Genomic DNA, 27,854 nt, shown 5'->3' with positions numbered 1-27,854 from the left:
TGATATGCAATGTCCAGAACAGGCAAATCCACAGAGACAGAAAATAGATTAGTGATTACCAGACTTGTAGGGTGTGTGTGTGTGTGTGTGAAATGAGGAGCAACTGCTCAATGGGTATGGGGTCTCTTTTTGGAGTGATGAAATGTTCTGGAATTAGATCGTGGTAACGGCTGCACAACCTTGTGATTACACTAAAACTATCAAATTGTACACTTTAAAACAGTGAATTTTATGTTATATGAATTGCATCTTGATAAAAATTAAGTTAAAATATCTCTCTCCTAGGTAAATATCCAAAAGATAGAGAGTCAAACAGACATTTGTATACCAATGTTCACAGCAGCATTATTTACAGCAGCCAAAGGTGGGAATAACTCAAACGTCCATTGACGGATGGATGGATAAACAAAATGTGGTATAAACACACAATGGAATATTACTCAGCCATAAAATGGAATGAAATTTTGATATATGCTAAAACATGGGTAGACCTTGAAAACATTACGCTTAATAAGCCATACACAGAAGGACAAATACTGCATGATTCCACTTAGAACAGGCAGATTCATAGAGACAGAAAGAACGGTGGTTCCCAGGAGCTGGGGGAGGAGGGAATGGGGAGATATTGTTTAATGAGTATGCAGTTTATGCTGGGGATGATGAAAAAGTTTTGGTGAGAAACCATGGATGGGCCTTGAGGACGTTACAATAAGTGAAATAAGTCAGACAGAGAACGACAAATACTGTATGATCTCACTTATATGTGGAAACTAAAAAAAGCCAAACTTGTAAAAACAGAGAGTAAAATGGTAGTTACTGGGGGATGGGGGGTGAGGGAATTGGTGGTTTAAGGGTACAAACTTGCAACTGATAGATAAATAAGTCCTGGAGATGTAATGCACAGTACAGTGATTAGAGGTAACAATATTGCATTATATACATCAAATGTGCTAAGAGACTAGATCTTAATTATTCCCACCACAAAAAAGAAACCATAATTATGTGATGCAATAAAGGTGCTAGCTAACACTACAACGACAATTACATTGCAATATATGTGTATCAAATGTACCAAATCAACATGCTGTATACCCTAAACTTAGACAATGTTATATGTCAAATATATTTCAATTAAAAATAAAATAAGGTTTTGGGTATAGACAGTGGGGATAGTTATACAACATTGTGAATATATTTAATGATACTGAACTGTACACTTAAAACTGGTTAAAATGGTAAACATGTATATTATACCACAATTAAAAAATATACCAATTAATGTAATAAACCACATTCACAGAATAACATTTAAAAAATCATATAATCATCTAAAAATCACCCGGGAGCATTAAAAATAATGTCAATGCCTGGCCCTCCTCTGGGATTCGGATACAGCTCACGTAGAGCAGAGGTCTCAGGCGGTGTCAGAATGTCCTGGAGAACTTGGGAAAAATACAAACGGCCAGGCCTTTTCCCCCTCAGCATGGCCGGGTTCCACGATTTTAAAGCTCTCCAAGTGATTCTCATCTGAGATACACATCAGTATCTGAGAACCGCTGGACGAGTGGGACCAGGCTTTGCATTTTTTAAAACCTTTCCAGGGGTTTCCAACAGACAGCCAAGTTTAAGGAAAACTATGCTAACCGGTCTATAAGTGACCAGCTGAGGAGACTGAGGAAAAACCCATCTCTAAGAGGAGCACAAGGGTGCAGGCCACTTACAATGTGGTGGGATTGGTGGAAAAGAAAGCTGCAGCGTGACCAGCTCCATTAACCTCTCTGAAGAAAACATGGGTGGATGGAGCCCAGAAAGGGATGCCTCTGACAAGGGCCTGCTGGCACTTGGCCAATGCAAATTTAATCTCCCCTCAAAGGCCTTTCTCAGGGCAAAAAGGAACACGGATCACCCACCACCATGGGCCGTGCCATCAGCTTGTCCAGCACTTTCCTAATAAGTAACTCAGCTTCTCAGTCCCAGAGGATCCCAGGCCCAAGTATTCTGATCAGCAGAGAGGAGGATGACACCCAATCAAGTAACTATTGAGCATCCGGACTGCATGTCAGCTCCCAGGCAGTTAGCATAAGTCAGTCTCCAACGTGCCCAATTAACCCACAAACACATGTCTATAGAGGCATCCACAAGAACAGAAGCTCTGTGTGGGCTGGGAGTTTTGTTCATCTTTTCTCAGCTGAGTCCCCGACATCTACAGCAATGCCTGGTCATGAAGGCACTCAAATCTTTGATGGACGGGTAGATGAAGTTTCTGGGCCTGCAAAACAAAGACTAGACCTCGAGCCCTAAGATCTGCCTGCCTCAGGCAGCCAGAAGCCCACTCCCATTATCTTACTCTGCCTTCCACAAAAATCTACAGTGTAGGAGTAAGTGCAGAGCAGCCAACAGGTGAAGCAATCCAGCATTTCATTAAGGCCCCAACACCAGTCTCCTATCTGAACAAACCCTTCACTGAAGGAGAAGCTGTCATTCAATTTTCTTCACTACAATGCCTCCTCCAGAAGAGACACAGATGACAAAAAATAAAGGCAGCCGGCTAGCTCAGCCCAAGTGAAAGGCTACAGCTCCTGGTAGTTGTGGGTTTCCCCCAAGAGCTCTGGGACCTCACTGGGCCTCTTATCTCAACAAAAAATTGTTTCAAGGTTTGAACGAGCTCATACGCAAGAAGTCCCTGACACACAGAGGGTAAACTATTAGTTGTTTTCCTCACTGTCCTCTTTCCTAAGAGTGCTCAAAAGGTGATTTGGAAGTTGGGACACAGAAAACCATTGAAAGGGATGCTTCCGAAACCCCATGGGCAAAATCCATTCTCCCCTTCAGGGCTGCAAACATATCCAAGCATCCTAACTTCCAGGGCTGATCTGGACACAAAGCAGAGAGCAGAAAGGGCCAGAGCCTTTCCAGAAGGTCCACCCCCTCCCCTCTAGCAACCCTGAAGGGAAAAATGACTGCAACAAAATGAAATGCTGATGGAGCCTGAAAACCCCATGGAGAGCTCAGCATGTCATTCCTTCCACAAATATTTACTGGACGCTTACTGTGTGCTTGTGGGATGTGGCAAAGAAGCCACAAACTGCCTCTGTGTCCGGACACCCTTCTCAGGTCAGTTGCATTAGGTCCTATGCAAACCCCACAAAGAGGCCAGGGGTGCTCATCAAAAGAGGACAGAGGCAGGCCCCACATAAGAGCACCTGGGTGTTACATGTCAGTGCGTGCCTTCCCCCGCAGCAACATGTGGTTCAGGAGGAAGCAGCCTCATGCCCAGAAAATTTATGAGACTTCGCATGCTTCCCAGAACCTTATATAATTCTTTGCAGAGTTCTGTGTCGTACTTGATAGAAAGCCAGAAAGAGAAAAACAATTTAAACAAATGTTTTCCATCAATACATTCTTTTTAGAGAAAGGAAGGATTAGTCCTGAGGACATAATGAAACACGAACATTCAGAAAGTATTTGGCTATTTCTGTATGTACTTGGCTAGAAGTAGAAATTTACATGATACGAAACAACAGAGTATCCAGACACTGGACAAACAGGTGGTGAAGCGAGCTTCTTGAGTGTGTTTTAAGCTGTGATCTGTTATGCCTTCATAAATCAGAAATTTAAGTCAGGAGGAAAAAAATGTTTCCCCATGGAACACCCTGGTTTCCAACCAAGCTGATGTTTCTTAGATCCTCTGGACAAACCCTCCTGGGAAAAGGCTGAAGATTCACATGATATAGCAGCAGAAGTCAGAAGAGGATTAACAAAATGAATGGGCACAGCCAGCCAGGCCAGTCAGAATCCCACCAGCAAAAAGAATAAAACAGCGAAATAAATACTGCATCAACCATTCCTAAGCAAGTTAGCAAAAAATGGTATATGAGAAAAAACATAATTAAGAAAGAAAATATGGTTTGGAACACTATGCAACCGTTAAAAAAATATCTGTTGGGATAGAAAGTTGCTCACAACAAATTAGGTGGAAAGAGAAATCACAAAGTAACATGTAGAGATGATCCCCTTTTTGTGAGTATTTATCACTGTAGGTGGCTATGTACTTCCTTTTACCTACAAACGTTCACATATGCTCAGAAGTACAGAAGGATATTCACTCCACAGTTGTATGAGTTTCCCATTGCTGCTATAAAAAATTACCACAAACTTGGTGGCTTAAAACAATGCAAATTTACTCTCCTATCTCTGGAGGTCAGAAGTCTAATTCCAAGGTATCGGCAGGGATGTGTTCCTTTGGGAGTCTTTAGGGGAAAATCTGTGTCCTTGCCTTTTCCAGCTTCTCGAGGCCATCCTCATTCCTTGACTTGTGGCCCCTTCATCCATCTTCTAAGTCAGCAGCTTAGCATTTTCCCCTTTCTCTGACTTCCTACCTCCCTCTTACACTCTTTTAAGTACATCAAGGCTACCTGGACGACACAGGATCATCTCCCCATCTCAAGATCCTTACCTGAACCACATCTGCAAAGTCCCGTTTACCACGTAAGGTCACATATTCACAGGTTCTAGAGACAGGTCACGACATCTTGTGGGGCTGCTATTCTGCCTAACACATTACAATGTTTATTCCTGGGTGGTGGGATTATGAGAGATTTTTGTTTTCTTTGTTTATTTCTATTATCTTTTTCTAAAGTCAACATGTATTATTTGCATAATTTTTTTAAGATTGGCCCTGAGCTAACATCTACTGCCAATCTTTTTTTTTTTTTCCTTCCTCTTCTCCCCAAAGCCCCCATACACAGTTGCATATTCCAGATGTAGGTCCCTCTAGCTGTGCCACGTGGGAGGCCGCCTCAGCAGGGCCTGATGAGTGGTACCAGGTCCGCGCCCAGGATCCGAACCAGCGAAACCCTGGGCCGCTGAAGTGGAGTGAGCGAACCCAACCACTCAGCCATGGGGCCAGCTCCACTGCATAATTTTTAAAAGGGAATTTGCTATTAGGGTGACAAAATGTTCTAAACCTGGATTATGGTAATGGTTGTAGAACTTACCACATTTACTAAAAGTCACTGAATTGTATACTTAAAATGGGTGAATTTTATGGTATGTAAATTATACCTCAATAAAGTTGTTAAAAAACAAAAACCAAAAAAAAGGAGGGTGTTTTTGGGGCCAGCCCCTGTGGCCTAGTGGTTAAGTTTGGCATGCTTCACTTAGGCGGCCAGGGTTCGGTTCCTGGGCGTGGACCCACACCACTCGTCTGTTAGTGGCCATGCTGTGGCTCACATAAAAGAAAAAAAGAAGAAGATTGGCAACGGATGTCAGCTCAGGGCAAATCTTCCTCAGCCAAAAAAAAAAACAAGGGTTTTGCAATTTACTTTCCAATGGCTTAATAACAACAAAAATGTAATTTTAGAGAGAGAGAAAGAAAATAAATATAGCAAGATGTTAACAATTGGTAGATCTAAGAGGAGTTCACTGGAGAGTTCTTTCAACTTTGTCATAGGTTTAAAAATTTTCAAAAGGAGGGGCCGGCCTGGTGGCACAGCTGGTAAGTGCACATGTTCTGCTTCGGTGGACCGGGGGGTTCGCCGGTTCAGATCCCAGGTGCAGACATGGCACCGCTTAGCAAGCCATGCTGTGGTAGGCATCCCACATATAAAGTAGAGGAAGATGGGGACAGATGTTAGCTCAGGGCCAGTCTTCCTAGGCAAAAAGAGGAGGATGGGCTGCAGTTAGCTCAGGGCTAATCTTCCTCAAAAAAAAAAAAAAAAAGATTTCAAAAGCCAAAGGAAAATGGGCAGGAAGAACAACGGAAATAAACAGAGCACCTCTAGAGACAAGAGCTATTTGGACATTCAAGTCTGAAGCTGCACTTCCGCTTCAACATTCTGGCTCTCCAGAAGCCCAGGTTGCCTGGAAGCAGCCCGTCAGTGCCACTTAGTTTAATCTTAGGAAGGCCGCTCACCTCTTCCTTCCTCTCCGTACCCCAGGTGAGGGGGCACCACAATCCTCCGCTTCTCTCCGATGCAGACACCAAGTAAACCTTCATCCATGCCAGCAATCACGTAGCCCTGCCCAATGTACGTGTCAAAGGTGCGGTTCCGGGAGTAGCTGGAAAAGAAGAGAAAGAGGTTCTTCACAAGGGACACCACAGCAGCTGTGGACATTAGTTGGTACCATGAGCAGCAACAGGAACGCAGAGGCCTCCAGACCCAGAAATAGGGTGAACCTTAGAATCTGAGGACACAGCCTGGGAACATGCTCCCCTGAAATGGCAAACAACAAGAACCTACACACAGTGTGGGAGCGGCCGCCTGCAGAAACAAGCCCTCCAGCCCTCTGTTTTGGTCAGGTTGTGACTGGGACGCGGGGGACAAGGGGCAACCACACCGAAATGTAGCTAATGTAAATTGGACTGTATGCTTGGTAACCATGTCAAGTTAATGAAAGAAGCATCAAAGGTGGTCCTTATTAGAAACTAAGAATGTGTCATAAGGACAACACCTCCAGTATCTAAAGAGGAGAATATCTGTATATGTGGGACAGGACTATTCGGATTGCTGAGAAAGTATCATACACACTGGGAACAATTCAACTCTGCAGTCTCTGCCAGAGCCAGCCTGAACTCTCCCTAACGTAGTCCCTGCTCACCGAGCTGCCTTCTGGTGAGCACTTGGGTTTCCCAACTGCCACTAGCAGGAGGCCCAAGCATTCTGCTCAGTGGAGAGATCCAGCCTCTGCACAAATTGCCAACTGAGTCCAATCGTTGTGAGTTTAGTGAGAACAGGAATCAATTCCCCAAATCCTGATGATTCTTGGATGAAATAATAAAACTTCATGTGCCACATCTACTACCAAAGTCTGAACCACAGTGGTCTGCACCCATCACCCACCTCTACCTGGTGCAAATGTGGCCAAGAGCCCGTGGTGAAAAAGCCAGTCCATTCCACCATTACCTCATCGAACACAGCCAGAGGATGACTGTCTCAGAGAAGGTTGCCAGCTGAGCAGGGCCAACGAGGTGAAAAGGCAGAACCTGAGGGGCTCTTCCTTCTCAACATCCCTCAGAACCAGAAAGCCAAGGAGCGTGAAGAAATGGTAATAACAGATGATTCTCCTCACCCAGGAGGCAGATTATCTGCATAGTCCCCCAGAGGGGGCTTTGGAGAGGTACCCCCTCACACATTGAAGAGAGAAGCCCCCCACTGAGCAACTCCATCCTCATCCCCCCATACAAGCCAGGAGGGCCAGGATGGGAACACAGCAGCAAAGAACACAGGCTGGGCTCTCTAGCATCCTCTAGCCATGAACAGGCCTCTCGCCTTCCCCAGGTTACTACCCGTCCGGCAGGTATTTGGCGATCGTCAGCAGAGCGAAGCCCACCGCTAGGCATTCCAGGAAGAAGAGGACATCTGCGAGATGGGGTCCTTTGTAAAGGGACACCAAGCAGTGGGAGAGATGGCAGGTAGCTCCGAGGAGGGAAGAGCCATCAGGTGGGAACAGTCAGGAAAGGTTCCACAGGGTTGGGAGTGACAGTGGACACTGCGGGCTGCAGGAATCTGCACAGGGGAAGAGCACTGGGGTAACAGCAGGGGCCAAGGCTGAGAGGACGGAAAGAGCCTCAGAAGAGACTGGAGGACCAGGGTGGGCTTGAAGTATAGAGAACTCTGAACAACTCTAAAAGAAGACTTAAATAAATGGAAAACCATCATACTCCCCAATGGGAAAGCTGAGAAGTGGGAAGTCGTCAATGCTCCCCCAAACTAATTTATGAATTTTAAAACAATTCCAATCAAAATCCGAGCAGTGTGTAGCGGAGAAGGGAATGACTCTAAAATTCATTTGGAAAAATAAATAATCAAGAATACTGTTTTGACGGTGCAGGATATAGCAAGCTCTCATTTCTCTAAAAAATTAAAATGTTAGAATATGTATACGTACTTCATTGTATATGTATGGAGGCCCTAGGAAATTAATGACATTAGTTCCTGTGGAGAGAAGAACTGGGTGACCGAGGGACAAGGATAGGAGGAGAATTTTTCACTGAACGCTCTTTCATACTTTTTAGGATTCTGAACCATGTCAATGTATCACTTAGTAGAAAAAAGTGATGTTTAAAAAAGAAAAAGAATCCTCTACCACACAAACTAAAAAAAGCAACAATAGTTAAAGGTGTGATCTTGGCCCAGGAATAGCTAGATTAATGGAAAAAGATAAAAATTCTAGACAAAGACCCAAAAGAATATATAAGAATGTGGTACATAATAAAAGTCACATTTTAGATGAGTCAGGGAAAGTTATTCAATAAAGGATGTTGGAAAAACTAGCTAACCATCTGGGAAAAAATTACGTTAGATCCCTATTGTCACACTGAATACCAGAATAAATTCCAGATGGACTGAAGACTTAAACATGAAATCACTTATGAACAAAGAAAAAGACTGGGGGAAATTATTGATATTTACCTCAGGGTGGCAAGAATGGAAGGGGTCAATGGGAAATCATTACATTTTATTATACATGGTTGAATTGTTTTACATATACAATAAGAACATAATACTTTTTAAAATAAAAATTGTAAGAAAGAATATTTTAAAGGCTACAACACTAAAACCATTAAAAGGATTTGAGGGAAATACAGGCAAATATTTATATACTCTAGGGGTGGGGACAGACTTTTTGGAAAGTCCCCAGAGAGAGAATAAATAAGAATTTCTATAAGAATAAAGGAAACCATAAAGGGGAAGTTGAATATATTTAACAACATAAAAAGTTTACATTTAAATAAGTCAAAAGTCACAATAACCAAAATAAAAATGCAAATAGAGTATGTTTTCAACAATATCCAAACATAGAAGGGTTAATATCTTTAACGTATAGAGATCCTCAAATCAATAAGAAAAGCACAAATACCAATACTCTCACTATAAAAACAGGCAAAAACATGAACAGGTAAATCACAAAAAAAGATAGTCAAAAATAGTCAATAAATATTTGAAAGAATTTCAACCTCAATAGCAATCACAGAAATTCAGATTAAAACTATAAGCTTCCATTTTTCTCCTATAAATTGGCATAGATTATTTATTTTAAAATGATTCTCAGTGTTACCAAGTTTGTAGGGAATGGGCACTCTTAGACAGTGATGGGGAGTAAAACTTGCCTTGAGGACAACTTGGTAGTGTATATCAAAAACTGTAAAAACACACTTAAACTTTGACCCAGAGATTCTTCTAGAAATTTATCCCAAGGAAACAATCTTATACTTTAAGATTTAGCTACAAAAATAATTACTGCAGCCCCTCTTAGTATGTCAAAAGGTAGAAAACAGGGATTGATTACCTAAATTAAATCTATACAATGGAATATTATGCAGCTGTTAGGATGGGCTAGATTGCCATGCACTAAACTGGAAAGCTGTTTAAAACCTAAGAAAATTGTCATTCCATTAATATGGAAAGAAATCTGATGCAGACTAGAAAAATGGTCTTTCAATTAGAAATATAATTCCAGGGAATAAAGGACAGAACCAAGCTCATATCTAACAACACACATATTGAATTTTTTTAATAATAGAAAAAGAATAAAAAGAAATCAATAGGAGAATAGTTAAATAAATTTGGTATATTCACCCAATGAAATACTATGTAGACATAAAAAATAAACGATTTCTAGGGGCCGGCCCGGTGGCTCAGTGGTTAAGTGTGTGGGGGACTAGTATTGGCCACCCCAAGATATGTCTCTTTGGCATGAGGATTATTTGGGGCTGGTTACTTTTAATAAACTGCAGACAGGAAAGGAACTCTGAGAAGCAGAGTTTACTTACCCTTTGTTAAGAGACATTTACATTGTAAGGGAAATCTCCATCTGTAAAGGTGTCTCCCTCTCTGTACCAGGAAGAAGGGGGGATGACCTTATCTCTAGAAACTCTTAATCAATGCCAAAGGCAAGGACTTAAATCTGAATTTGTTTACTGTACTTGTGTGGTACTCTCCAATGATCGACTCCCCCTCCACCCCCAACATCTTCCTTTGTCGTTAGCTGAAGATGATATTTAAGGTGGGGGCTTCAGCCATTTTGGCAAGTTGCTCAGCTTCCCTGAGCCTCTCCCATGTATACATCTTACAAAGCTTTGTTCAGTTTTCTCCTGTTATTCTGTCTCATGTGAATTTAATTCGTTCTCTGGCCAGAAGAACCCGCAGTGGGTAGAGGAAATGTCTTCATCCCCTACAAGTGAACACGTTCTGCTTTGGCGGCCCAGGGTTCGCTGGTTCGGATCCTGGGTGTGGACATGGCACCGCTTGGCACGCCATGCTGTGGTAGATGTCCCACATATAAAGGAGAGAAAGATGAGCATGGATCTTAGCTCAGGGCCAATCTTCCTCAGCAAAAAGAGGAGGATTGGTAGCAGATGTTAGCTCAGGGCTAATCTTCCTCAAAACAAATAAAATATATACCATATAAAAATTCTTCTGTAATGTTTCTGGATGACTAAATAAACCGGAAGTCTACTACCTCAGGGAGACAGGTAGATTGCTATCTCTACTATGTCTGCTCCACCAGAAGCTAAAGGAATGGTTTCCCAAGCACACATGCTAATTGAATGAGCAAGACACACCAGACGCCTGCTCCTGGCTCCAGGCCATCTGCACAACTGCAGGATAAGCCTGATAAACAAAACAAAACTTTGAATAACAACAGAGGCTCAGTAATTAGCCTCTACGGAACAGGAAGGAAGCTGTAGACAAGCCCTTAAAGCTTGCAAAGTGCTTTCACCTACCTTATCTCCCTAATCAACCATTTCTGAGAAAGGTGCTAATAACAGGTTAAAAGCTGAAGCTCAGGAAGTGAAACGCTGTCCAAAGTCACACAGCCAATGCACCACACACGGAACGGAACCCAGGTCTCCTGGCACCAAGTCTGTTCGGTTCCCATCCTACTGCCTGGACCTCCCTTCTGTTCCCGTCCTATCTTGGACACAATAGGTGGGTTTATACTTGGATAGGGGGAGATGGTGGGAGTCTAGGGTGAGCCTCTCCTTACTATATTTAGTAAGACGTTCTGGAGAGCGAGGGCTCCAGTCGTTTCCTTACCTGGAATCAAAGAAGGTGCCGTCCAGAAGTGTGCCATTGTAATGATACCTGAGAAAGTCCCCACTCTGACTTCGCCGCTCACAGTTTTCAGGCACTACCTTATTCTCAATGGAAATGCCATCCTTGGGGTTATGGAGGTCCAATAACGCAACATCAAACACCAGAGATGCCTGTCCAGGAATGTCTTTCCCTAGAGTGGAACATAGGAAGATGATGAAGTCAGGACACAAGATTTAGGAAGTACTTTAACTACAACTCGACACCCACTGTGTCAGCGTAACTCATTCCTTGAAGATTTCAAGCCAAGGAAACAAATGTTCTTCCATGTCTTGGGTGGCCCCTGGTGTCTGACCACGCTGCCTCACCGTGGTGTCCACGGTGTCTAACCATGGGTTGGTGGGTATAATTTGAAGCCTGACTTCCTCAGAAAAAGGAGCAAGCTGATGTTAATGACATGAGAGACTACTGTGACCATATTTTACATGCTTCTGCTGGCAAATCAAGGCTCTGTGTGGGTGGTTGTGCACCCACATGCAAACCCAAATACATAGCTCTGTGGGTTTCTGTTTGTGTACAAGTGCAAATCATAGACATTTAAAGGCACAAATTCCAAAGCTCAGATCTGGTTCTGGAGAACACTACATAGACTTGTTCTTTGGAATCCACAACCAATTTTTTTAAGAGGCAAAATGCAAAATTCATTCCTTTAAGTGCATCCCAAACAAGATATAAATAAAACTAAAGTTAGCTGAGATAAGATAAAAAAAAATGGCACCCACAATCCAAAACATAAATAGTCCTCAAATCATTTCTCTCTCACTTCTGGATGGTACTGCTTCTCTCGGATGTTCCTAACAGTGAGGATTTATTGAATATCTGCAACATGATAATCCACATGAGGAGATTATTAGGCACTAGCTCTCCCTGTAAAGATCAGCATCAACCAGTAAATAACTCTAAATCCAGTAATTTGGGACAAAAGGACATTAACCGACAAACCACCAACCTCAACACTCTTACTTGCCATTTGTCATACCACACAAAGGGTAGGCCTGGCTAAGTGGGCCACACAGCATGGCAATCCTGTGCTCCTTTGATTGGCCCTCTGGCAGAGCCACCTCCCTGCCTCCTTCTCCCCAGAGGAATGATGAAATCTGCTGAAGCCGGGCTGCTGAGTCAGCCTCTGGAACGCAAGGTGTGGTCAATCCTTGAAATGTGGGTGTGGGTATGAGTGAGACAAAACATTAACCTTTTGTACTTTTCTGTGTCTTTTAATTTAAGAAAAAAAAAAAGCTTTAAAAGTAACCCCAGTGTTTAAATTTTTCTAGCATTATGTCCCAACTGAAAACTTTTTTATAACAATTTTACTGAGATATAATTCCCATACCATACAATGCACCAATTTAAAGTTATACCTGGACAGCTGAGCACAGTATTAAAGTATAAAAAAGTAACTCTTTTAAATAAATTATTTATATTAAATATTTAAATTATTAATTAGTTAAAATAAATAATATTCCTCATATTAGACTAGGCATCTAGTTTTATTATGTATGTTTATGCGTGTAGATGATGTCAAAAGGATTTGGGAGCCAAGGTGAATGAACTCCCACTGGCCAAGGATCACATAATTTGAGCATTGATAAGAATAACAGCATACCTGGGGGAGGGGAGAATTAAGACATATTATGGCAGTTGTTTTCAAACTTTATTTTTCTTTTAGCAGGGAACTCCCCCCGACTCCACTTTTTAAAGAAACTGTCTGCAGATCTCCAGCATGTAAAACATATAAAAGTGGAGGTAGACAGAGAGGAGGCCAACCCCATCCACTCAGGCTCCCCTTTCCTCCTGCCCTGTAGACCTACAGAGCCGGGAAACATAGTTTGCAAAATGTTATATTAGGGGCTTATTAGAAGTCAGGTACCAAGGTCAGTAACTTCTTAAATAGCATCATGTTTTCATTTCCATTCCAGTGTGAGGAAGATTCACCCTGAGCTAACATAAATTGCCAATCCTCTTCTTTTTTTGCTTGAGGACTATTAGCCCTGAGCTAACATCTGTGCCAATCTTCCTCTACATTGTATGTGGGATGGCTCCACAACATGGCTGATGAGTGGAGTAGGTCCGCACCCAGGATCCAAACCTATGAACCCAGGCTGCTGAATTGGAGCACACAGAAGTTTAACCACTCGGCCACAGGGCTGGCCCCGTTTCCATTCTTAACTACATATATCTGCTTGTTTAAATGCCTGGAGGTCTCTTTGTTGTGTCAGCCTGTCAGTATGGTTAAACATGCCTGAAATTCAAATATGAGTAACTAAGAGATTCTACTTATCAGCCAGTATTCTGTTTTCCTTCACAGTAAAACTACAAACAGGACATTAATTCAAATTAATGTTTTTCTAACATTATGCTTTGCATCTGTCCACATGGAGCTAATGTTACAGGTAAAACCCATCATAAAGGTACAAATCAGGGAAAACATGGCAACTCGAGCATTATATGCTAAATTTCTATCTTGCTGTCTACAGCCTTTAGACTGTCTAGTTGAAATCTCATTTCACAGATTGGAAAACACAGGCTGAAGAGGTTGGTGCCCAAGGGTACAGCTTATGAGGCAGTGGCAGAGGGCTTACTTATGAATGCCAATGACCATGAATAAGTGGAGGTTACTGCACCTCCATCATCAGACAGCAGATGCCCTAGGCTGGCTCCGTCCCATAGAACTTTCTGCAGTGATGGAAATGCTCCTTATCTGCACTGTCTGGTATAGTAGCCCTCAGCAACATATGGTTCTTAAGTACAACAAATGTGCCTGTGCAACCAAGGAACAGAAATTTTAAATTTCATTTAATTTTATTTTAATTTAAATGTAAATAGCCACATGGAGCTAGTGGCTACCATATTGGACACTGCAAGTCTACACCCAAAGGTCTGGTGGGTTTCACCAGTAAGTTAAATTAATCACTGCAATAAAAATGACAGATGAGAGTGGCTTGAAGAATGAGAAAGACTTACCGTCTCCATCTTCTCCATACGCCAGAAAAGGAGGTATGGTGATGATGCGCTTTTCCCCCACACACATTCCCAGCAGCCCTTTATCCATCCCAGGAATCAGCCAGCCAATTCCCACATATGTGTCATACGTTTTCATGCGATTGTGACTGAAAACCAACAGAAAAGGGAAAAGTCCCATATCATGAGAGCGTTTCTAGCCTACCCCTCAATAATGTTTTTTTTTTTTTTTAAAGATTTTATTTTTTCCTTTTTCTCCCCAAAGCCCCCCGGTACATAGTTGTATATTCTTCGTTGTGGGTCCTTCTAGCTGTGGCATGTGGGATGCCGCCCCAGCGTGGCTCGATGAGCAGTGCCATGTCCGCGCCCAGGATTCGAACCAATGAAACACTGGGCCACCTGCAGCGGAGCGCACAAACTTAACCACTCGGCCACGGGGCCAGCCCCACCTCAATAATGTTTTTGTTACCCAAATATTAGCTCAACAATGAGCCCATAACCAACCCTGGTGATAGGCATTTATGGACCTTTGCTCTCAATCAAAGAGCAGAAAGTTGTCAAGTTTATGAAAAGTATGTAATTAAACCACAGTGATTCACCAAGACAGGCCTGTTCTTCTATCTAACTAAATACACTATAATGAGAAGAAAGCCCAAAGGACAGACTGTTCTCCAGCTTAGCACCTAACCCCTGCACGTCTCTGTAGCTTCATATGCATTCAGCTTTCCCCTCCTCCTTCCATGGGAAAACTACAAAAATGAACCAAAAACTGCAGGAACGTACTTGGCAACAGGGCTCTTCACTTAACGAGATCTCAAAATGCTGTTAATTTAGATAAAGACAGGTCTCAGATTTTTCTAAGATGTATCAAATTTTGACTCTGGCACTATGAAGCATGAAACATTAACCAAAAGCCTTAAGTAAAGGAGTTGGAACTCGTGAAAGTTGGGAAGAGTCCCTCTTCTGGTTTCTCCATGGGCATAAAAAGCGGGTGAGACAGGAGGAACTAAGGGGCACTTCACTGATGCTACCATGAATGGCGGGACTCACCTCGAATCAAACAGTGTCCCATCCAAGAATGTTCCGTTGTAGTGGTACCTTACAAAATCAGACACCTGGATGGTCCGAGGGCAACTGGGGGGCTTGAAATAAGTGTGAATCTGAACCTGATCTTCAGAATTCCAAATGTCCATCAGAAGTACATCAAAATGAAGCACTGAATTTGGGGGGATCACACCAGCTAGAAATAAAAGAGAGTTCACATTGAGAAGCTGCTGCCTTTCAGGCCAAACATGTAGGATGCTGCCAATGTGAAAGGAAGCTAAAAGGGTTCAAGGGGTCACTGGTATAATATTCCAAAATGAGCCACACTCCCTCCCTCTTTCCTCCAGATGAAATTGAAAGAAAAGAGAAAAAAAACCCAAAATTTTCTTCTCAACAAGGGTAACATTCAGTACACCTGTGTTAATAACGCCGTCTTTCATATCGAGAAGAAATAAACCTAAGATGAAAGTTTAGCTGTACGTGTGTGGGTGTGTTCACTGCTTCTCATTTTTCCCCAATCTAAAGCTTTCAAAGAGTCTCTGGTCTGCCAGGACGGAACAGCGTGCAAATGTTCTGGTTGTTTCTGCAGATGTGTTTTCAAACATGGAACAAAAACTTACAAACTCCTTCACTTCCGTAGGCCAGCTTTGGGGGGATCTTCACAAAACGCCTCTCATTGACACACATCCCGACCAGAGCTTGGTCCATCCCTGCGATCAGTTGTCCTTTTCCCACAAACACGTTGAAAGTGGAGTCTCTGTCATAGCTGAAGACCCAAAAAGCAGGGAGAGAGAAGGAAAAGCATAAATAATCCTTCCCTTAGTGAAACCATCCTGTGAAAATGTACTCCTTGACGAGAGAGGTCACTGCAAAATAAAAAGCCTGCAGAGGAGTTACCGACACAGGAAACGTCTTCACTGCACAGGACTCCTAGGCTTGGAATTTTAAATTACCCCAAATGTTGCCAGCAAATCTAGTTAGATAAGCATCAGCATAACTTGTCCTAGAAAAAAATATATGTTGTTATGTTGTTTTGCAAAATAGCTCCCAATTCTTCTAATAAAAAAACAGAGTTTACTTCATTTCTATGTGATTGGTACCTAACAGCAACACCATAGATACTAATGAGCAAATTAACACTGATTTTCTTCTCTCTTTTTTTTTTTTAAGTCAGTAAGTTAAACAAAGAGGCAGCATGGTCTAGCATAACAGGTACTTAAACTCTCCTAATCTCAGTTTCCTCCTCTACAAAATGAGAGCAATAATAATAGCCACCTAAGATCCGCGTGATATAACAATGTGAAAAGTGCTCTGAAAACCTAAGGGTTATGCTGATATTATTATAATTACTACAGGTAATAGAAAGTCTGAGGTAGTCTGGAAATCATTGATATATATGTTTTTAAGGCTGATTGGTTTGGCCTTAGGTAGAAAGATAAATAATGGAATCATGGCTAAGACTCAGGTTCCCATCCTCTTCAATGTCATCTTCAGCAACCACCAAGGGTTTGCCTATTAGGACACTGTGCTAGGTGCTCTGGGGGATATAAAAGAAGTGTAAGGCGTGGACTTTGCCTACAAATACCTTATAAACTGGCAGAGACACCACAGAGTTTCAGACACTGTGTTTAAGAAAACCACTACTGGGGCCGGCCCCGTGGCCAAGTGGTTAAGTTCGAGCGCTCTGCTTCAGTGGCCCAGGGTTTTGCTGGTTTGGATCCTGGGTGTGCACATGGTACCGCTCATCAAGCCATGCTGAGGTGGCGTCCCACATGGCACAACTAGAAGGATCCACAACTAAAAATACACAACTATGTACCCAGGGGCTTTGGGAGAAAAAAGGAAAATAAAAAAAAAATCTTAAAAAGAAAACCACTAGGGGCTGGCCCCGTGGCCGAATGGTTAAGTTCGTGAACTCCGCTGTAGGTGGCCCAGTGTTTCGTTGGTTCGAATCCTGGGCACGGACATGGCACTACTTATCAAACCACGCTGAGGCAGCGTCCCACATGCCACAACTAGAAGGACCCACAATGAAGAATATACAACTATGTAGTGGGGGGCTTTGGGGAGAAAAGAAAAAAAATAAAATCTTTAAAGAAAAAAAAAGAAAACCACTACCGGGCTTGGTTTATATTAATGAAACACGGGAAATAGAAGTCAAGAGTATGGCACCGATTGCATATAACGCAAGGATATGCAATAAAATGCTCTATGGCCATTTAAAAATGACAGATTTCTGTTATGGCGATGTAATGTACAGCACGGTGACTGTATTGCATATTTACAAGTAGCTAAGAGAGTAGATCTTAAAAGTTCTCATCACAGAAAAAAAAATTTGTAACTATGTACAGTGATGGATGTTAACTACACTTATTGAGGTGATCATTCCACAATACATACAAATCTCAAGTCATTATGTTGTACACCTGAAACTAATACAATGTTAGACGTTAATTATATCTCAATAAAAAAATTTAAAAAAAAAACAATTTCTATTCACTGACACAGAAAGACATACACATTAAGAGAAAAGTGCAGGTTACAGAGCCACAGTATAAAATAATACCATTTTGAATTTACATATAGAGATGCTTATGAAAAAATCCACAAGGTAACAAATGAAGATATTACCAATGGTAATCTATGGGTCAGAGATTTCAGGTGATTTAATTTATTTTCTCTTTAATTCTCTCTTAATTTTCAAAACGATCATATAATACTTGTGTTATAAAATCTTAAGAGCTGTTGGAATTTATCTCATTAGGATGCATGTGCTGCCCTCCACCTGGTAAATTAATGCCATCCTTTCCTCATTTTTCCTCATGAACGACTTGGGCGAGCAGCACAGCCCACCTCACTGTTGGGGCAGCTTCTGCAGACCTGCCCCCTCTTCCCGTTCTCCTCCCAGTTTTATAGTCCACTTTAATAGCCGCCTTTTCTCCAAGGTCAGTGAATGGAAAGCAAGATTCCAAGTTCAGGCCGACAAGCCAGAGGACAAAAGCACATGGTCAGCTCTGTGCCCAAGACAGCTGTACACCTCCATCCTCTCTCTCCCTCTGGGGGGGTGGGGGGTGGGGCAACACCACCCCCTAGAATGCCAGCTCTTGAATTTCACTTGGCTGAGCCTCACCATGCCATGCACCATCATCAAACTGGCAGGTTTATGTTAATAATGGACCAGAAATCAAGGCTTCAAAGACTCCCCAGGCACAGAACATGTGCAAACAGCAACAATGCACAGGCTGAAAACGACTTTATACCTACATTTTTCATCCACTGAATCTGAATATACTTCCCAAATTTAATGAGAGCTTTTAATAATAACCACTGTTTAGAAGTGTTTATTATGTGTCAGGGACTGTGGCAAACTAAGCTTTTCCATATACTCCCTCACTTAATCCTCATACAACACTTTAAGGCGAGTGCTAATACTCGGGCTCCTTGGAGGTGAAAAAATTTCCCAAGCTCACAAAGTTAGCCAAGTGGGAAAAAAAGCTAGAACCCAGGACTGCCCAACTCTCACCCTCCAGGCACAGGGCCTCCCTAGATGGTGTATAAAAACTGTTGTTGCCTCTCAGTATTCATTTTCATTTCTTCATTTAATGACTACCTAAGCAAAGTGCTGAAAACAAAAAAACACCTTTCTGAAAGAACACGTGTAATTTACATACATGGGAAACTAACAACCAAGACCAGTCTTATCTATGCTGAAAACTGCGACCATCTGGATAAACGTGCCAATCAGTACAACTGGCACAAATTCATGTGCAGCGTCAAGCCCAGAACTGGTCATGAAAATTATTTCTGCAAGCTCTGGAATAGGCACTTATCAGTCTGTCCCAGGTATCTGGCTGACTTACACCTTTTGCAGACATCCCAGTCGGGATCCTGCAGGAAACAGATTATATGCCCAAATTAGGCAGTTCCAGGAAAGTTTAATAAAGGCATTGTGTGCAAAGGTATGTGCAGGGTACAGAGAAACACAAGGGACAATGTAATACCTCTAGGGACAAGTAGGGGATGCTGTTGGGCCTAAGGGATCGCTGGACTGACAGGGTGGCTAAGAAGCTAAGTTGGGACCTTTGTTCTAGAGACACAGGTCATGGTGACCCTACAGGGAGGGAATCGGGGGAATAAATATCTCGACCTCACTCTCCTCCCTCCCTCTGATCTTCTGATGATGCCCCATTGGCTGGACCCAGCCAGAAGCCAGACGACAAGGGGGTCACAGATAGAACACATACTATGCACACGTACTCCATACAGGTCAGCCTCCCAGAGCAAAAACAAGTGGAACCAGGGGAGAGTGGACCCAGAAAGGCAAATGGAAATCATCCAGCACATCCAACATCCCCCTTTCCTCTCCACCAGCTTATTTTTCTCCCCAGCTCATTCACTGCTGCAGACCTTTCCATGGCTGCCCCTGACACCTCTACCTTCCCCTGCCCCAAGAGGGGGGTGTGAGGTTGCTGCAGCACCCTCCAATGATGTTCTTCAAGATTATCAGCCCAAGGACCACTAAGACAGGAGACATCACGTAAAACCCATCACATTCAACTCACTAAACTGCCTACACACAAGCGCACATTCTCTTGCAGCATATTCCTCAGGATAAGTAACCACCCCTGCGGCAGTATTCTTAAAGCATAAATACTCTGGCTCTATTTCTGAATGCAGGGTTCAATCTGCACTGAGGATGAACTTTCAAAAGAATACATGGCAAACTGAACACACTCTCTCCCTAGAGCCCTCAAAGCCTATTCCATCCCCCAAGCTCCTCATCTTCTCTATAAAAAAGGACTTAGGAAACCAGAGAGGGGACCCTTGCTGTCAAGAGACGGCAACAACATTTTGGCAGATGGAAAGGGAATGGCGGAGCAGGATCTGACCTGTAAGAGAAGAAACAGAATGCAGGTGTATGCAAAAGGGGATCAGGACAAGGCGGGAGCTGTGTGCCTCCCAGGGTCTGCAGAGGCAGGAAGGGCAGAAGGAAGCCTGGAGCTTGAAAGTCTGCATTCACAGCAGCACATCCCACCTGGGAGCCCCTTGCCCAGTTCTAGCAGCTTGGCAGCTATAATTTTAAGCTTTATGGAATTAACTGGTTTTTAAAAATTCTGTGCATATGTATTACTTTTAAAAATTAATTTAAAACTTTCTGCAAAAAATTGACACAGACTTTTACCACTTGTTGCTGAGATTATTTTGATCTCAGATCCAGAAACAAAGGAAAAATGGCCATTACAGAGGGAGGGAAAACTGCCCTGCGGTTAGCACTGAGGTCCTGATCAGTGGCGACAGGAAAAGTCAGTTTGCTCTAAATGCCAGTTTTAAATTCAGTTTAGACAAATAAAAACCAAATATGTTACTCCTCTCCATCTTTATTGAGGTATAATGGACAAATGAAAATTGTACACGTTTAAGGTGTAAGATTCAGTGTTTGATATACAGCGTGAAATAATCGCCACAATCAAGCTAATGAACATATCCATCTCCTCACATAATTACCATTTGTTTTCTTTCTTTCTTTCTTTTTTGTGGTGAGAACACAAGATTTACCCTCTTACCAAATTTCAAGTATACAATACAGTGTCGTTAACTATATTCCCACTGCTGTACACTAGACTGAATACGTTTATTTGAACATTAAAGAGACTGCCATATTTGAGAATTCATAACAAGGGGGAAGCAAGGTAATAAAGAGCCAGCCCACTGGGCATGGGAACCACCTTTTGGGTGCCTGAAAGTTGGTGCAGTCTCGGGCCAACTCAGATGTCTGGCTCACATGGAACCTGCTTGACATGAGGACTTGTGGTCCAGCCAAAGTCCTTGGTGAATGGGACTAAAACATGCACATGCATGAAAGCAGAAACTCACCTCCTAGCTGTCTGCCAAACCCTGGGATAACCCAGGGGAGATTCCACACCCTCCCTGGCTGAGTTCCTCCACTCAGCCTGGGCCCAACTGCAGACTCAAAAGAGGGGAAACAAAGTTTGACTTTTCTGTCTCCCACCACTCTCCCCACACAACTAGCTCCCAAAGGTGACTCTGGGCTTCCCAGATCTTTTGCCCAAGAGTATTTCCCTCAAACAACTACCTCCAATGAGCCCAGGCAGGGGAAAAAGGCAAGTCACTAATGAACTGGCAAACTACCTATCTGTTACCCAGATGGAAAAATGAGAGAACATTGCAACAGAGGAAGAGAAAAGAGGACCGAGTAAGAGGGAAGGAGGGAAGTAGAGGAGGAATCCATTCATATCTCCACAGACGATCAGACTCTGAAATGTGAGCAGTTGGCTTGGATGGTCTCTGGAGAATTAAAATGATTAAAAGAAAAACTTTGCAAAGTAAAATAAAATCATTACATTGCTATTGTGGGTTTTTGTTTTCAAGCAACTGCTCAAGTTGAAATATCAGTTCTCTACAAATAATTCTTCTCTTACACAAGTTCTCAGCCCAGTAAAATATAGCCAAATCAAATAATCAATATGATTGTAGAGTTGCTTTCAATGACCCACAAGTGAAAATTAAAAGCAATGCCATTAAGTGTTCACAGGGGTATTAGGGCAGCGTGCCAATGGCCTCAGGAAACCCAAGTGAGAAGAACAGCCTGGAGGCTAGACTCTTTTCCTAAAGTTAGCAGAACCACACCAGGCTAACACACAAGCAGCAGCTTCCCTTTCACCACACAGCTCTTCCACAGAAAGAGCTGTTGTGCAGATTCACACTTTAAAAGCTCCCTGCCTAAGTGAACATGTCCTGACCTGACCAGTCTCCTCGCCTCCATTTAACCCCTCCAGGTCACCCTGACACCATCTAGGGTGCTGCCCAGTACACTGGCTCTTCTCTGAGAAAAAGTCCAGCAGAAGGGGTGAGCCCTAACACCCCTTCACTTAACCCCCACCAGGGTAGGCACCGGACCCAAATGGAACCAATCCTATTCTCTCCTGGGAATGCAGAATTAAGACAGATACCAGTTAGTCAGCGTGGCTGGACCCAAGAAGCCATGAACATGGCATGGGAAGTCTGCTGGAGCTCTCCCTTCAGGGAGGCGAAGAATGAAGTCCCTGTGCAACCCCTCAGGGAGATGCAGAAAGTCACCTCAGTTCATGATACTGGACCCTCAGGGGAAATCGGAGATCCTTCCAATAAATTCCCTCCTATTCTGCTTAAGCCAACTGGAATGGGTTTCTGTGTCCTCCCCCAACCCCACCTTTGAGGGCAGGGGTGTTTTTTTTTTTTAGACAGAATTTATTTTTTAGAGTAGTTTTGGTTCATAGCAAAACTGAGAAGGTACAGAGATTTCCCACATACCCCTTGCTCCCCCACATGCATAGCTTTCCCCATTATCAACCTGCCACACCATAGTAGTACATTGGTTACAATCGATGAACCTACCTTGACACATCACTATCACCCAAAGTCCACAGTTTAGATTAGGGTTCACTCTTGGTGTTGTACATTCTATGGGTTTGGATAAATGTATAAAGACATGTATCCACCATCGTAGTATCATATACAATAGTCTCGCTGAGGGACAGGGATTTTGGTCTGTTTTATTCTTTCCTATGTCCTAGCACCTAGAACAGCAGGTGCTCCATAAATATTTGTTGGATGAATAAATAAATGGATAAATGTGTAAAATGAAGTTGACTTCTGTTAATGAGTCTGATTCTTTTAGAGCAATGGTTTTCAAAGTGTGGTCCTCAGACCAGCAGCATCAGCATCACCTGGGAACTTGTTAGAAATGCAAGTTCTCAGGTCCCACCCTGGACCCACTGAATCAGGAACCGTGTAGAATAAGCTCTCCCGGTGATTCTGATGCATGTGCACTTTGAACACCACTGTGTCAGAGCAGTGCATCCAACAGGGCATGTGGTGGCACACAATACCATTTACTGAACATCTGGACCTTAAGGGCCTGCAAATGGGCCTGGAGGCTGTGAATGAACTGACCAGAGCTTGTTTTCCTAAAGATAACAGAACATCTTAAACTTCAGTCCCCAGAAGGAAACAAGAGCAAACAGAGACGATCATCTGCCTCACCCTTAGTGCTAGGAAGGCTATGGAACGCCTAAAAAACGGAATCACTAGTGGCTGACAAGTTGCTCCCAAGAGCTGGAGAATGAGCAGGAGCCCCAGGGAAACCTGCGGGCGAGAAGCTGCTGTCTTCTTCCGTCTGAAGCAGCAGCCACAGGAGCATATTAACGGGCCCACGGAAGCTCCAAAATAAAACGAAACCATGTCTGAGTCAGTGGCCAAGGGCTGAAGGGCTGGAACTCCTGGCAACTGCAAATGCCCCTAAGCAGAAAAGACACCACTGCTCCCAAGCGCCAGGCGGTGATGCAGGAAGAAAGGTCTGGGGAAAGAAAGACTCTTTGTGCTTTATGGCTCTGATCAGGGTGACAGCCACCATTTTCTTCTGGATGAAACTTTCAAATCAGCAGCCAAAGCCCCAAAACCCCTTAGATTTTTCCTCCCCTAAGATCTTTGGGCAGAAAGAGCAAAGTCATGCCCTAATACTTCATAAATTCCCAAAGTAATGGCAGCCCTGGAGAAAAACTCACATTAGTGAAGCACCTACTGTGTGCCCTACCCCTTCCACTGTCCACAACACAGCCACAGGGACCTTTGTAGAATGCAAGTCTCATCCCTCACTCCCCTGATAATCCCTCACCCCGATTAAAACTCTCCAGTGGCTCTCCACTGTCCTTAGACTAAGTCTAAACTCCATAGCCAGCAGACGAGCTCTGGCAAAAGCTGGCGCAGCCCCTCTCTGGCCTCCTCTCACCTCTCCTTTTTTCCCCTCTGTGACTCCCCTACTCCCACTCCAAGCTCAGGTCGTACTGAACAGCTTTCACGCCCCTGCACAATGCTCCCACCTCCAGGCCCCGCATACGCTCTTCTTTCTATGAGCCGTCCCCTTTCTTCCCCCAACCCCCTCACCCCTCAGCTCCTCCTGGTAAATTTTAATACTCCTCAGGTCTTATCCCTGCAATCCCAGGCCATCCTGACCACCCCTCACCGCCCACCCCCCACCCCCACACGCTCACACAACATACAGTTAAGGCTTCTGTGTGCTTCCGTAGCTCCTTGCCTTTCTTCCATCATATATACGGATAGACTATAGACTCTGGCCTAGGTTCAAAGCCCCACTCCACCACTTAGTAGCTAGCTATCTTGAGCAAATTACTTGGACTTTCTGAGCCTCGGTTTGTTCTTTTGTAATGAGATACCTACCTCACTGTCTTGTCAGGTTAAGTGAATTAGTTTGAAATTAAATGGATTAATATATGTAAAGGCATGTGGTAAAAACTATAAGTGAACTCTGCTTGAGAGACAGAAGTGTGTGCTATTATTCTTTCTGTACTTATGACACTACGTAATTGCCTGAACTATAAGCAGTAGGGGCGAGGAGGGGACACCATCTTCACAGGCAAACACTGCACACACACTTGTGGAATGGACGGTAGCTCCTCTGTACTCTTTCCACTATCCCACACTGCCTCACAGTGGTTGCCATGCCCAGAGGGTAGAAAGTATTAGATGATTTGTTCTAGCGGGAATTATTAATCACCACCAGCACAAGCAGGAAAGTCTTCCCTATTTTCGGACTAAAGAATCAATGACAAGAAGATATGTGAATGGTCAGTAAACACCTCAAAAGATGCTCAGCATCATTGGCCATTAGGGAAACACAAATCCAAATACCACTTCACATCCCCTAGGAAGGCTATAATCCCAAGACACACAATTCTAAGTGTTGGGGACAACGTGGAGAACTAGAACCCTCACACACTGCCGGTGGGAATGTGAAATGGTGCAGCCACGTTGGAAAACAGTTTGGCGGTTCCTCAAAAAGCTAAACATAGTTACCACAGGACCCAGCAATTCCACTCTTAGGTAAATAGCCAAAAGAAATGAAAACATATATCCACACGAAACCTTGTACATGAGTGTTCATAACATCATTATTCATAATAGCCAAAAAGTGTAAACAATCCAAATGCCCATCCGCTGATGAACAGATAAACAAAATGTTGTATGGCCATCCAATGGAAGATTAAACAGCCATAAAAGGAATGCGACACTGATACGTGCTACAACATGAATGAACCGTGAAAACATCCTGCTAAGTGAAAGAGGCTGGACGCGAAACACCACAAACTGTATGATTCCGTAAAGAGACAGAAAGTAGATTAGTCGTTACCTTGGGCCGGAGGGGAGGGGGGAACTGTTAATGGGTCCAACATTGCTTTTTTGAAGTGATGAAAATGTTCTGGAATTAGATGTGATGGTTGTACAACTGTGAATATACTAAAAACCAATGAACTGTTCACTTTAAATGGGTGACTGAATGGCATGTGAATTACATCTCAATAAAGCTGTTTAAAAAAAAGAAGCAACTGAAATAACAGTAAGAATGACCATTTCTAAGCACTTGCTATGTGCCATGTAGTATGCTAAACAGCTTTTGTATATTCACTCATTTTCTGGAATTTCAAAAAGGGCAAGAGAGGCTAAGAGTATTTTTGAAAAGATAACTTCAGCAATGAGCTAGCACAGCCTAGGGCACACAGCCGATGCCTGACAAACCGTTCTCTTTATCTAGTCTGTTGATTCACTGAGAAAAGTGTGGGCACAGACACGGGTTTGTAAGGTAGCCTTGCGGAGAAGAGCGGCTCGGAGCTGCAGGAAGAGAGGCCTGTTAACCCTAACGCTAAACTGGCGTGAAGCCGGGAGAGGTGGTGTGATCTTGGGGCAGAGCTGAGGGCGGGAATGATGGGCACGGTGTAGGGCCCCATGGCAAAGCTGAGTGACTTGACCAGGACTTTCTCCCACCCAAGGGAAGTTTTTGTAAGGCCGGAAACGGAGGGCAGTGGTAGAGACACGCAGACTCTGGACTTGGATGGTCTGGGTTTCAATCCGATTCCGCTTAAACAAGTTTCTTAGCCTCAAAAGCCTCAAGTTACCTCACTGGCAAAATGAGGATGAGTGTACCTGCCTCAGAGAACTGCTGTGAGAATGAAATGAGTTCATTATATGGAAAGCTCTTAGAACTACCCTGGCACATGGTAACAGCTCCATTAAAGTTAGCGGCTGCTATCATCATCACCATCATCATCATCATCACCATCACCATCATCACCATCATCATCTGCCAGACGCCTCGTCTGACCGGATCCGTACTCAAGGGGCCTGCTGGAAGGAACAGTAAAGGGGAGGCGGCGGATGGACGTCAACATTTCCTCTTGGGGATCTACTCGTGGAGTGACCATTTTACACAGATTTCGCGGGTGTAAATGCGCTGGGCGGAAAGGGAGGGCGTGATTTGTCCCAGCCCCGCTGCTCAAGGCCCTACCCAAGATGCCAGTCCGCGGCGGGCTGGCGGGCGGGCCAGGGGAGCCCTGGGCCCGGGAGGCTCGCCCCGGGGCTGAGCGATTTAGGGTCGGGAGCGGCCGGGGAGGGGGAGGGCGAGGGAGGAGCGCGGGCTGGCGGGGCGGGGCCAGGGGAGGTCCGGCGGGAGGGAAAGGCCTGTCCGGAGAGAGGGAAGCGGACAGCACCGAGGGCGCGGCAGCCTCGGACTCGGAGGCCGGGCTGGGCGCTCGGGGCGCGGTACCTGGAGTCGAACTTCTGGCCGTCGGGGAATGTCCCCACGTAGTGGTAGCGCACGAAGTCGCCGCTGAGCACAGTGCGCGGGCACTCGTCGGGCACGAAGCGCCGCTCGATCTGCAGCTCGGTGTCCGAGCCCAGGCCCAGGCCCGCCACGGGCGCCGCCTGCCCGGTCACCCAGAGCAGCAGCAGGAGCAGCGGCGGCGGCGGGGGCCGCCAACCCCGGGCCCTGAACGCCATCGGGGGCGGCGAGGAGAGGAGCGGGCGCGGGGCGCGGGGCGCGGAGCGGGCTTGGGAGCGCGGAGCTCGGGCGGCGCGGGACGGGCCTGGGTGCGCGGCGGCGTTTGCAAACGTGGAACAGACTCCCGGCCCTCCCCGGGCGGCAGCAACCGCCCCCCTCGCCCGCCCCCCGGCCGCAGCCGACCGAGGGGAGGAGCCGCGGCCGCGCGCCGGGGCGGGCCTGCTGCGCCCTTCACCGCCCGGCCCCCCGCGCCCGGCGCGCTGGCCCGCCGGGAGAGAGGGCTGGAACGTCAGAGGGACCGGCCCCGAGCGAGGAATCGGCAGCTCCTCGGGACCGGGCTTCGGCCCGAAGTTGGGAGAGAAAAACGTTTACGGCCCAGCCGACCCACCGATCTCCGCCAGTTCCTGGGACTCTCCAGGTTCAGGGCCACAAGGGACTCTTACGTGGCCGCGGATCCAATTATCCCTTGCTGCTTTCGGGAAGGGAGCGAAACTTAGATTTAAAAAAAAAAAAAACTTAGTTACAAGGATGCATTCTACATTGAAAAAAGACTGAAACCATTCTTCAGGATTTTTTCCCCCGTATTTTCTTGTAATACTTAGAGAAAGGAGGAAGCATGTATTGGGAGACCCCCCTGACAGCTGTCCAGACGAAAGTTTAAGTTGCTAACTGTGAGCATTCCCCAGTCCATCAATAGATGCCCTGTGAGCTGATACTTAATAGCGAACTTTCCACATGACCCCACACACGTGACTAACCTGGGTGGGCCTTCACAATAGAGACCCAGATGCCGCGGGAAAGTCATTTGAGCAGTTAAATGCATTCTTACCTTAGAATTGGTGGTTGTTTTTTATTAAAACTATGGCCTAATGGAAAAGCAAATCACCAAGGGTTTCTCAGCT

At 44.5% G+C, this 27,854-nt stretch overlaps 1 protein-coding gene across 1 annotated transcript in view; it reads right to left on the bottom strand.

The window, feature by feature from the left end:
* Positions 1-27,196, bottom strand: part of FKBP9 (FKBP prolyl isomerase 9) — a 40,161-nt gene extending 12,965 nt beyond the window's left edge. The window contains exons 1-6 of the mRNA XM_023639491.2: positions 26,719-27,196; positions 15,722-15,867; positions 15,108-15,297; positions 14,061-14,206; positions 11,043-11,232; positions 5,915-6,060 (exon numbers count right to left, since the gene is read on the bottom strand). Of these exons, the coding sequence (XP_023495259.2) occupies positions 5,915-6,060; positions 11,043-11,232; positions 14,061-14,206; positions 15,108-15,297; positions 15,722-15,867; positions 26,719-26,951 (1,051 nt within the window). The 5' untranslated portion in view covers positions 26,952-27,196. The remainder of the gene's footprint in view (positions 1-5,914; positions 6,061-11,042; positions 11,233-14,060; positions 14,207-15,107; positions 15,298-15,721; positions 15,868-26,718) is intronic.
* Positions 27,197-27,854: the final 658 nt, after the last annotated feature.

Source organism: Equus caballus, chromosome 4, assembly GCF_041296265.1.
Source record: "Equus caballus isolate H_3958 breed thoroughbred chromosome 4, TB-T2T, whole genome shotgun sequence".
Taxonomy (NCBI): Eukaryota; Metazoa; Chordata; class Mammalia; order Perissodactyla; family Equidae; genus Equus; species Equus caballus.
The sequence above is the reverse complement of the archived record's forward strand: the minus strand, read 5'-3'. Positions and strand labels throughout refer to the sequence as shown.